A 13,167-nucleotide genomic window follows, 5' to 3' on the forward strand; every position below is an offset into this window, starting at 1 on the left:
CACCTCCAACGCCGGCTTAAGATTAATCCAACAAGCAAGATAATGCTCCACACTTCTAATAGAGGTAGGCTTATGAGCTAGAATAATGGCAGAGCAAGATATATCTTGGAAGTCTCTCCGCAGCTCAACATTCGCAGAAAGAAATAAAGATGATGACTCCACTCTCCCACCAATATTATCTCTCCAGTGAGAGGCCATGAAAGAAGGAGGGGTTTCAGTCAACAGGTTTGATGCACCTAGGAATTTCAAAATGGGGCACCTACGGACAAGGACTATCTTTTGTCTAAGGCTACAAATATTAGCAATGGGAGAGCAATAAGCAATAGAAGTTCTACATCTCTTGGATTGGATGCGGTTGGATGCTAATGGTACTAATCAGCAAGAGCAGTTCGATGTCTCTGTTGCAGTTGAGCCAAAAAAATCTAACAGTGGAGGTAAACCTGTAAATGAAAACTCTAATTAGATTTTGGTTGAATCTGCAAAAGAAAACAAAAGAAAGACAATTATCAATTCAAAAGGTGGCATTTCAGATTTTGTTGAAGGAAATATGTGTGCTTCTACTGCTGGTGTTGTGAGACGAAGTGTCATGTCATCTCACAGCCGAATTAGTATCAAGTATAGAATCATGACTATGACATATGAAGCTCTGTTGACAAGAAAAGTCGGCACACCATTTCTCATGTGCCCACAAGGAGGAAAAGAATGAGCTACAAAGGAAGGATCATACCTTTTTTAAAAAAAAAGGTCTAACTGCCAAATTCCACTAGAAAGTTGTAGTATAATCAAAGTCATAGGGAGGCCCACTTAGGGGTGAAAACGGATCAGATAGTGCTCAACCTATATCTGGATCCATATTTTTAGTCCGGATACGAATTTGAATACGAATATTAGACGGATAGCAAAATTTAAAACCATATCAACTAAACGGATACGGATAATTTTCGGATAGAGAATCAGATCTTAAACAGATATTGATTGAATTTAAAAAAATTATAATATTTTATTTAGATATAATTAACACAAAAATATTAAGAGTTTTATAACAAATAAATTTTTTGTATATCAAATATGTAAAATTAGAGAAATTAATCTCTATAAATAATATATAATGTATTATTAATATTTACTATTTAAATAAGCAAACTAAAAATTGTAAATCATTCAAAAAAATATGCGGGTAAATGGATATCCGATATCCGTATCCAAATCCAAAAAATATATCCGACTCATATCCGAATTCGTATTCGAATTTTTTTCAAAAACTCTATCCATATCTGAATCCGTATCCGAATCGGATAGAAATTTTCTATTCGAATCCGATCCGAATCGGGTCAGATAGTGGGTCGGATAGGAGTTAATTCGACCTATTTTCACCCCTAGGCCCTATCCAATCCTTAGTGACACAATCACTAAGGGATAGCCTAGCTAAACTATGGGCCTTGGTGTTATTACACTTGCCTGTAAAGCAAACTCTAAGGGTGGAGTTAGCAGTAATCCACCACAACATTCTATGACAATAGGCCTAATCATCCAATGAATAAAATCACTGTGTCTAGTAACAGCCTTAACCACTAACTGAGAATATAAGAAAAATCAGCAATCCGACAAAGATGCGTACTCTTCATTGCCTCCAACCATGGAGAAGAGCTAGTGCCTCCCCAAATAATGCACATGGGTAGTCCTCTAAGAAGAGAGCTATGCATTTGGGAGAACAGCTAGAGAGGGAGCAGATAAATATGCCCACACCACCTTCATGATCACCTTGCCAGGCTACGTCGACCCAGCAGACGATATCACCCAACTTAGGAGTAGCAGAGGAAATGTCCTTGAGTTGGTGCTTGGGAAGCTCCTAAGGAAGGCAATCTAGCAAGGGAGACCTCTAAAAACCCAACTCCACATTATCACAGATCTCTTTAGGATTAGGAAGGACACTGATACGATTCAGACTTCACCGATGTCGTGTCGAGCATGGATACACTTTAGATGTGTCTTTCATTCTTATTTCATAAAAAAATAAGTTTTCTGTATGTCGCATTCGAACGTGGATGAAGTACGTTCGAATGCGCTTGTGAATGCCTGCATCAGGTTTGCAAAAACAGAGAATGTGAAATATGTGTTCGAACGCGATTGTGTGCGTTCGAATGCGCTTGTGAATGCCTACATCAGGTTCGCAAATACAAAGAATGCAAAATGTGCGTTCGAACGCGGTCGGGTGCGTTTGAACACGATCGGCGAAAATCTACTGTTTAAGGGTTAATATTTGCCATTTTTGAATTGTTTAGTTAGCCTCTAAAAGTGTAGATGGCAACCATGGAATCATTATTGAATGAACTGAGTTTTGCCTTGTCTCCTTCGTCTTCTTCTCTCCTGTTCTCTGTTTCCCGGCATTGCCGCTTCTAGCCCCCCTCGACCGGCTAATCACCCTAGTCCCTTAGGGGGCGGCGCACTCATCCCCCTTTTTCCAATCTATCAATCACTTTGCCCTAACCCTTCCATCATCCATAACCCTTTCACCTCCATTTACTCATCGGTGCCACCCCATTATTGCCGGTCCACCATCCTCCACCATCATCAAGGATCTCGTGCCTCCATCCACGGATCCAAAGATGGACTACCTGATGTTCGTCTACTAATCAGACGATATCTCAAGATCCCATTGTTCCATTCGCCAAAAATTAGATTTGTTGGCAATCTCTTTTAGAGGGCTACAACATTTCAAAATTTTACGTCGATGCGACAGCTGAATCTTTCAGGATCTATTTTCAAAGTTTCATGTCAGATCTTGTCCAGATCTGAAAATTGGAATAGATCGAGCCTTGGCCAAAAGGGGAGATTGTATTAGACACCCCTAAAGCCAACTTCATTTCCAAGCTTCCAAATATTCCAAAGAAAGTAGAAGATATAATAAGCCAACTGTTCGGTAGTGACATGCTCTTTCAAAGAGAGAATCCAATCATACAGATTGATTGTAGAACCCTTTAACTTTAGTCCAAGCCTTGAGTGAAACCAGATTGCCCTAGTAAACGGGCACTTGAGCAGTAGCTGCTCTACCGTTTCTACTTCAAACTTGCAAAAAGTGCAGTTAGGATCTAGCTCCCGAATATGCTTGTTAATGGCAGCTTTGACTAGAAGAGCTCCAACAATAGCCTTCCATAGGAATGTCTTTACATAAGGGAGGGAGATTTTACATCTCCAAACTAGCTTTCATATACACTTTGATTCGGTGAGGAGGAGGAATTGTGCCAACTTCCTTTGAAGAGTGTGGCATAGGCTGATTTGAAGTGAGAGTACCTGAAGGGGCAGTCATCCAGATCACCTTATCCGGCGAGCTTGCGGTGGCCGGACCCATGCATTTATTGAGAATACATCTAGCTGGCTCAAGAGGAAATAAGCTTCTGATCAGAGTAGAGTTCCATTCAGAGCCTCTTAGGAGATCATGAACCATACAAATATGGCTAAGGAGAGAGAGATTCGACAGCTCAGTATGGGGGAGCCACGGTCCTTCAAAATTTTGATAGTTTTATCATCCCTATAGACCAAGATATATTATCCTTCAAAACCTCACGCGGCTTCAAGTTAGAAGCCAAGTCTAAGAAGGTCTTTGACCAGCCTTTGCTTCCTAGAAGGAGGATCTACGAAAGTATCTAGCTTTGAGAAGTTGAGCCCAAGGGCTCACAGGTTTGCACACTAGTCTTTGAGCTAGCTTGAGCACGAGGCTTTAGTTGGTGAGCTCAGGAGAGCGCATGCCGACACCCCCCATATGCGATAGGTCGACAAACCTGATCCTAGCTTCTAATATAGATGTGGGAGCTACCCAGCTAAAAACCCCACCAAAGTCCCTCATTGAACCCTTGATTTTGTTAAGCAGGGTCTTAGGGAAGATAATGGAGCTCATGAAATAGATCGGTATCGAGCTAATTTGATCAAGGTTAATCGGCTAGCTTGGGATAGCAGCTTCGCCCTCCATCTCAACAACTTATGAAGAATTTTTTTGATGACATTTGAAAGCTTCCGACTTTGATTTGTGTGGCAAAAGAGGGTAGCCTAGATATTTTTCATCCACTTCTAAACTCTTAACCTTGTAGTAGAGGTTGATAGCTCCTTTAGCTTGAGAGCGTCCTTGGTTCAGGCTCTGGAAAACAAAAGGTCATCCGCAAACATTGAGTGATTGTGGGAGCACCCTTGGCGGGACTGATACTGCGAAAATTGCCTAGTCTAGCTTCCCTCGTCAACAAAAGAGAAAAGATGTTGGATCTAAGAATGAAGAGGTAAGATGATACCTATGAACTTGAGAATTGCCACATGTTGCCCTCTAAGCCTCACCCATCTTATCTTTTACTCCTCAATTTAAACCCAACTTATTCCTTTTTTAATCAGCTAGCCCTTTGTTGCACTCTAAATTTTGTGACCTATAATTAACATTTCTTTTGATTGTGACAGTTTTTGACATTTCATCTTTTTATTAGTTTCCTTTCTGGTATGCTTCTTATTTTTTTCAAAAAAATAAAAATGAAATTCTGAAATTTTCTTATTTTTTGTCACATTGAATACTTATCTATTCTAATTATGGTATTTCACTTGAATAACTATATAATATTATCATGGGTAGGGATTCTCTAGATTTTGCATGTTGGTGCATACATGGTAAATCTAAAATTTATTCAAGTTATCCTCAATGTCTAATAGGTTGTATAATGTTCATATTGATTGAACTAGATTAGCCATTAGCTTTGTTGCAATGATATGTTAGAAAAAAATATTAAAATTATATTGGAAAGAGATATCTTGGAGATTAAGAGTGAAAGCCACATTGTTTTCTCTAAGATCGTGAAAGTCACTCTTGTCAATTCATTTCGTGCATGCAAAGAATACAATTCTTCAGCGTTCTCATGCACAATTTTGGATCTCCCATCACTTTTTTGGAAAGGTGTTTGTATACACTCAATAGATACAAATTTCCCCTAAGCTTTTCTTTCATACGGGTGCATGAATTAATTGTCTTTGCCTTTCCGAATTTGATCATTCTAGATTTATTTCCAGCAAACTTATCAATTTCTCTCTGCCTTCCGTAATTTGATCCTATGAATTTGTTTCCACCAAACTAACGTATGACTTTTCAATTTGAGGCTAACAAATTGAGCTATTCAATAAATAGATGTCAATTATACATCAAACACAAGTTTTCTTATTATTTACCAAACTATTTTTATGGCGACCTTTTGGAGAATCACATAATACATATAACATCTGGAATCATGACCTTGGCTAACTGAGATATCCAACACTACCTTCTTGCATTCTGTTAAGACAGCATGAAGATCATGACGCCTGATCATCCTCTTCCAGAGAACCAAACAAACAGGCAACATCTCGGCAGTGGCATTAGCAAACCGATACATAGCTCAAATATTCTCAGGGTCCAAACCTTTCTCTATCATGGGGGGAGGAGTAATCTATATTAGGACCAATTGGGATGATGCCATAAGGATTTATAGAAGGATGACTTCCATAATAGTGCTTCTTGATATGCTCCATATTCACAGTGCTGCTCATGCCTGGAATTTGATATATGTCTTTAGTGTAGTTGAACAAGTTTGGATATTCATGCAAGAGCTTTTTGTTGCACTTGAAATGAACAGCGTAGACCTGTCAAAAGGTTCATTAACCATTAAATCTCATAGCACCATTTTATGAAACTAAACAACTTTGCATCAATAATACTATGCATGAAAAAAATTGTAGGACTTCAGAATAAATATCATTCAATTTAAATTCTACAAAATATATGTGAAAGGAAATTATGAGCCATCATATCATCAAAAAACATTTCGAGATCATAGTTCAAATTTGTGATGATAGGAATATATTCTGTTATAAAAAGATTATTCAGAGAACGGGTTTATTGGAACATAATGTCAACTTGCTAGTTTCACACCACCAAGGTGGTACTCTAGTGGCAAAGCTTTTGTACTACAATGCTTATGATTTAGGTTCATTTCCTTCTTGCAGTAAATATATTTGGGAGTTTATGCATATATGGGATGATGTAGAATGGTAAGATTATAGCAGTGAAACGTGCAGATGATGGAATTCATTCAGGCCTTATATTTGGGAAGGGTTGGCCCCACATTGTCTAACTCATTTAGCACATGTACTCTAATTAATGAAAAGAGAATGTCTAGTCGCAGAAACTCATCATCATTCCTAGTCTGGGTTCTCAACCTACAGAAGTTGCATTTTACTTGGATAATCTAACTTTAACTTGAACAACACATAAAGTAGCATATCCAACCTTTTACAACATAGGCTATGAAAAGTGACGATAAGTGTGAAGCTTCAAAAAGTCATACCTCATCAAACCTTATGAGAGTTACAAAAAGACGGATATCTGCTTCTGTCAATGCGTTACCACAAATGAAGCGTTGCTTCCCTAGAATTTCCTCACATTTATCTAAGGCTTGATATAGCTTTGCCACAGCCTACTCAAGAAGGATGCAATAAACAGCCCATTAAAAGATGAGAAAACATTATTCTAGCATATAGATGAAAAGTCCAATGACTTATTTCCAGTTACAACAGCAGGAAAATTTAGAATCACCTCATTGTAAGGGCCTTGCTTCTTAGCAAAACCACATTTATAAACACCATTGTTTATTAGATCATATACCCACTCATTGACCTCATCTATCATTTTTTGCAAGTGAGGAGGATACAGATCCAAATCAGCATTCTCCGCTATATCATTAAATTCAGTATTGAACATGCGAATTATCTCTGCACTCTCATTGCTCACGATTGTTTTAAGCTTTTTATCCCATAGAACCTGTGAGATAAGAGTACAAGCAAGTTAGCCTGGTCCAATAAATCAGAAAAATTACAGATTTGATGTTAATGTCAAAATTAGTATAATACTCACTGGAACAGTGAACTTTCCAGAATAATTTGAACTAGCCAGCTCATAAAGTCCTCTGATACTTTTGGCCCCATTTAGAGGATCAGGCTCAGCACCTGGTTCTTCTGTGTTAGAAGGAAAGACCCATCCAAAATGCTGATCAGTCTCCTTGGTCCTTTCCCATATTGGTTTGACTGCCTATAATATATTCAGGAAAAAGGATTAGTAAACAATGAATGACAGAGGAGACTGATTACAACCAAGAAAATCACCGTGTAACTGATCGCCTTATCCAGCCCTTTGAGCTTCACATATGAAAGACATCTGGAAGCCCAAGGACATGCATATGATATGTAGAGATGATATCTTCCGGATTCTGCAGGAAATTGGGATGCCTTGTCTTTTGAGATAAAATTCCGAAAGATTGATGGTGACCGATTAAAAGCACCAGATTCTGTCATCTCATCAAGTGCTGAGTGAGCCATCTGAAACATATCCAGAAAATAGGCAATTGTTACCCATGTAGGATGTGTATGACTCACAGAAGATAGTGAAAGAGAACAGCAATAAGAAAGAATGATGTCACAAACAAATATGACCATGAAAAGGTTTAAAAAATTCCTCAGGAATAATAGCATGATACCTTAGTAATAAGAAATTATATTTTACAAAGTCAGTATTACATAATCAACAATTCTACAAAACAGTGACACAAATGTTTTTCTAATAAACAGACTTATGGTCATATGCTTGATCAAGGGTGTTCCAAACTATTTAAAGGTGGCTGCTAAAAGAAAGCAGGTCCCCTCTATGCCCTACGATACAATATATCAGAATGATATATAGACAAAAAGCAGATATTCCATACATTACCATGTAAACATATTTTTAATAAACCCACAAATAACAAAGAATATCTTCTCTCATGTAGTCTTCAAGAAAGACTACATTATATACTGACAAGAATGATAATGAAAAGATTTTAGGTATCAGCTATCAGCATCTGTTTTGATGAAATAAATTGTTAGTCATGATGTAAATATGAAATACTTAAAGATACTTCAGGATCTTATAAGGCTGAAATGGATCATAAATACAATAAAGCAGGATGACATTTGAATATTAACATAGATTCTTCCATACCAATCAACTCTCACGGACAATCAATTACATATAAGAAACTAAACAGTACTTCAACGATCCATTATAAAGAATAACAGACGACAGATGGAGAGCTCTTCCATTAGTTTCTTTGCCTGAACCATTCCACAAAAGACTGATGTTTTAAAACTACAAAATCCTAACTTGATGTCTTCAAAACCATAAGCTTAATCTCAATATCTTTTCGTTAAAAACGGAAGAAAGACTATTTATTTCTTTCTAAGTTAACAAGGAATTGTTGGAACAAATTTTTGATAAGACAAGGTCTTCTGAACAGTGAGCTGAGGTCTGGCAAGTCTTTTAATTTTCTGTATACAAATAACTATCTGAACAGTTTTACAACAGCTATTAGATTCTACAAAAATCAAATAATATGGTTCTGCTAATTTCCTAAGATATGATCGAGACATTTGCTGAGGATGAGCTTAACCGAATATCAAGTCCAACTTGATTGAACAGAAGTTTATCTCATCCCCCATTGATGCAAATGCAATAAACCCTCACTCGTAAAAGAATTCGAGATATAGCCCTGCTTCTTTGATTTCCAGAACATTACAGCTCCGGTGAGGATAAAGAATGAGTTGGATAGATATGGAACTGAATTCAAAGTTGCTTCTATACTCTTCCAAGACAGGTGGCTAACAGGTTTAAAGCAATATGATATTTAGAGTGCCTCTTAGACATGTCACCACTCTAATGCTAGCCTCCCAACACTTTCTCTGGATCGCTGGTGTATCTACTGAGACTGAGAGTACCAAATATATACACTATAATTGACCTTTATAATTTTGCTACATTTGAACAGTAGAGCTGACTAACTACATTTCTCACTGATCTCTTTCTCACTGGCGACTGAGTAGATCTCCGATGACCTCGACCTTCGGCGATGTTCTTCGATGAAGATCCGACAACCTCGACCTCCGGCGACCTCGGGTAAATTTTTTTTCAGTTTCTAATTCCTTTCTTTCTCATTTCTTTTTAATTACGCACCTCCTGCTGCAGCAGCAGCTGTTGCTGCAACTGTGGGTGATATTGCTACTGAGCAGCAACACCTAGTGCTGCAACTGTGGGTGCTGGTGGTGCTACTGAAGGTGCATAGCAGTAGCAACACCAGTAGCAGGGTGTTGCTACTGCTGCGCACTTGCACCAGCAGCACCTGAGTAGCACCAGCATCTACTGCTGCTGAGAACTTGAGAGGTAGAGAGGGTTGGAAACTGGAAAGAAGTAAAGAAAAAATAGAAAAAAATTGAGAGGGTTTTATTTTTGTAATTTTAAATTATTTTATATTTTATTTTGATTTTTGTTTATATTTTTCAGTTACAGAGTTAAAATGTTAATGGCTCCAAAATAGAAATCACATGATACCGACATTGGGTGGCAACATTGCAGCACTATTAGGCAAGATAAAATACGTGTAAATGCAACTGGTGTGGAAAGAAAATGAGTGATGGTGTCAGCCGTTTGAAAGAACATTTAGCTGGAAGACAACGAAATATAATAGCTTGCACTCAAGTATCCTTGAAAGTTAGAAATGAGATATTGCCTTATCTAATTAGCAAAAAAAGGATAAACAATCTACACCACAGAGATAGTCAATAGTTCGTGAAGAATTGATGTATAATCTTGTACACATTGATGATGATAGCAGTAAACAGAGTGGGAAGGATGAGGAAGAGAGACAAATGAGGAGGACAATAAAAGAGAGCAGAAATATGCATAGAAAAGAGGAAGAGATAAGAAGAAGCACTGATGACAACTTTTAGAGATCTAGATCAGTTAATATACAGGGAGAGAGAATATGAGGACAGTAGTTCTACCCGTAGGACTCCTGGTGTTACAGTAGAGTCTGGAAATATTGGACCAATGGATACATATCTTCAGAAAAAAAAGGGTCACACACAGACTTTCATCAAGACAGCTTTCAAAGGAATTAAAAATGCAAATAAACATATTGATAGGGCTATCTATAAATTTTTCTTCTATAACCATATTACTTTTAAGGTAGCTGATAGTCCTTATTATCATACTATAATGGATGCTATACAATCAGTAAGGCTTGGTGTTCTGTCTTCTGGTTTAAATGATATTGCTATTAAATATCTTGACTCAAAGATAAATGAGCTTCGTACTTATATTGAGACATTTAAATGTATTAGGATAAATTAGTTGTACACTGATATGTGATAAGTGGAGTACACAAAACAAAAGAAATATAATTAATTTCTTAGTGTATCCAAGTATGGGGACAATATTTCTAAAGTATGTGGATGCTACTGCTCATTTCAAAAATGCAGATTATATTTGTCAGTTAATATATGAGGAGGTACAAGAAATCGGTGAAACTAAAATAGTCAAAGTGGTTACTGATAATGAGGTCAATTATAAAGCTGTTGGAAATTTACTTATGATAAAAAAATCTTATTTATATTGGATGTCATGTGCTGCACATTGTATTGATTTAATGTTAGAGAATATTGCAAAAGAGTCTGAAATTGACATGGTCATACATGAATGTCAGAGATTGATAAATTTTATATATAACCATGGTTGAGTTCTTAATTTACTTAGGCAGATGACTGGTGGTAGGGAGATCATCAGACCCGACGTCACTAGATTTACTACTCATTTTTTAGCCTTGGAGAGCATCATGTGCTACAAGGATGATATTATGTGGATGTTTACGTCATAGGAGTGGTCTATAAAAATTAAGAATATGAAACCTAAAAATAAATATTTAAGTGAAACTTTGAAAAATATGGCTCTTGGAAATACATTTTGGGATGATATTATAATTGCCACCGCAGTATTTGAGTTTCTTGTCAAAGCCTTACAACTTGTAGACAGTGATGACAAGTCTGAGATGGGTTTTTTATATAAGACAATAGAGACATAGTAAAAGAATTAATCAAAAAAAATGTGGGCCAAAGTTATGCGAAGTGGTGGAAGATGATTGATTTTAGATGAAACAGACAACTATATAGAGATATACAAGCTGCTGGTAGGCATGCTTTTAAGTTTAAAGTTTTAATTTACTAATTTACTTTTATCTATAAATATTTTAAAACTTGAATGCTTACAAATTTTAAATTTCTACAGAGTATTTTCTTAATCCAAGATTTTAATTTTCAACAAATGTCAATAATGATAGTGAACTCTTGTTGGGAGTTAGGAAGGTAATCAGCAGGCTTGAGCCTGATATTCATAAACAAATCCTTTGCAATAAAAAAGTGAGTTATGATTCAATTAAATAATTTTATTATTATTTGTTACAAGTTTTAACTTTTAATATAATCAGTATGTAATAATATATTTCTGATTTTAGATGGAGAGATATAGATTGAGAGCTGAAAAATTCAGTACTGCTAAAGTTGTTGCAGTTATATCTCGTAACAATCTAATTGAATGGTGGTCTATCTATGGATGGGAGGAGGCACCAAGAGTTACTAGGATTTATCTGCCCTGAAACAAGAAATCTAGTTTGAAATATGAACAGCGATGGCTACATCCCCACATCAATTCTTGAGGTAAGTCAAATGAGACCATGTATATTTGACACATGCTCTACCAATCGACTACTCTATTAGGCAAAGGAGTGGAAAAGAGCAACCTCACACATTCTCAAACTCTAGATAGCAGTTTTGCAATGCATATAAAGTATATTCTTCACAACAATCCAATGTAAAATGTCTTGGTACCATTTCCAATAAATCTACGCCTTCTACTAAATAAATTACTACATGACTTCACCTTTTAACCTCAACAATTTAATAATGGAAGTCACAAGATATCATTATTCACCTCTTTCCATGACAGCTTTCATGTGTAAACATTGAAATGAACCAACAGCAACTGTTCTAGCATACACAACTTTATTATGAGGCTTCTTAATACATTTGGACTCTGGACTGACTAAAGAGTGACCAGGATATCGACTCCCAAATTCAAGAACAAATTAATTTGAAACTAGCAATTTTATTTCAAGTTAGAACAATTAACATGGTCTAGTATATTCGGCATAGACTTGATCAAAATGAGAATCATTAATTTCTCGTTAAGGGAAGAAGCCCCACTGAATCAGTTATGTTAATTTTTCTCAGCAAGAAAAGAGAAAATACGCTTATCCATAATGAAGTACATAAAATTCAATCTACCAGAGTAAAACAAAAGAAGTTCTTAATATATGCTCTCTCTTTTTTTTTTCCTTCACAGCTTCCGTCAAATTTGGGCAAATAATCAAGAAAGGAGATTATCTCTAAAAGATCACATATGGTGCTTCGATCTCAACCTCTCCATATTCGTAAGTCAAGCTGATTGATCAAGAATTCCAACTTCAGTCTCCCAATCAGTACAATCCAGTCAAGTCTACTAAGTAACGTTCTCGACAACCCAAGATAGAGCAGTGGGCTTAAACAACAGCAGATTCTTCAAGGCAAATCTAATCCTAAATTGGGGTCGAATCACTCCGGTTCAGTTACCGGAAAAATTACCCCTTTGGCAAAGCAGTGCGCTCCAAAATTCTAAACCCGGAGAGAAGAAAGAAATGCTGATTTAATTGCAAGATCTAAGAGAGCCAGAAATCAGAGCAGAGTTGACTCAAGAGATCACCTTGGCAGAGGTGGCGAACGATCGAGCGAGGATGAGGCGTGAGGCCGATACGGATGAGGAGGAGATCATACAACGAGCTCAAATGCCGAGCTGTATAAAAGGAAAAAGGAGAGAGAGAGAGAGAGAGAGAACTGGGAACGTGGATGGTTCATCTAATCGCGGTGGCTTTTCCTTCATTTTTTCATTTATTTTTTCAAATCCAGACTCGGGAGAGCCGGCCGAGGTGTGTTGGGTTTCAAGGGTTGACTTAGAATAATTACTGCCACCCGATTCAGCCGTCGGCTCTTATGGCCTTGGGCGAGTGCGTATTCAAGGAGAATAACGTCCAGGTTCGGATCCCTGATATCTTGGTAGAGTTCTTCCCGATTCCTTTTGACGTTGATATTGGCCAAGACTTACTTTATTTAAGGTATTCAAAATGCTAAACATCAAAATTTAGCAATACCAGTTAAGTTTTACATATAATCATAATTAATAAATAATAAAATATTACTTATTCCTACAAATTA

At 36.9% G+C, this 13,167-nt stretch overlaps 1 protein-coding gene across 1 annotated transcript; it reads right to left on the reverse strand.

Annotated features, from left to right (window-relative positions):
- Positions 1 to 5,162: 5,162 nt before the first annotated feature.
- On the reverse strand, positions 5,163 to 12,945 carry LOC140782698 (uncharacterized). The gene is made up of 6 exons (XM_073129416.1): positions 12,659 to 12,945; positions 7,165 to 7,377; positions 6,917 to 7,090; positions 6,599 to 6,823; positions 6,351 to 6,479; positions 5,163 to 5,646 (listed from the first exon to the last, which is right to left on the reverse strand). Exons 1-6 carry the CDS (start codon positions 12,725 to 12,727, stop codon positions 5,413 to 5,415), a joined length of 1,044 nt encoding a protein of 347 aa, XP_072985517.1. The 5' UTR covers positions 12,728 to 12,945; the 3' UTR covers positions 5,163 to 5,412.
- Between the last annotated feature and the right edge of the window lie 222 nt (positions 12,946 to 13,167).

Source organism: Typha latifolia, chromosome 2 (assembly GCF_019914945.1).
Source record: "Typha latifolia isolate L0001 chromosome 2, TyphaL0001v2, whole genome shotgun sequence".
NCBI lineage: Eukaryota > Viridiplantae > Streptophyta > Magnoliopsida > Poales > Typhaceae > Typha > Typha latifolia.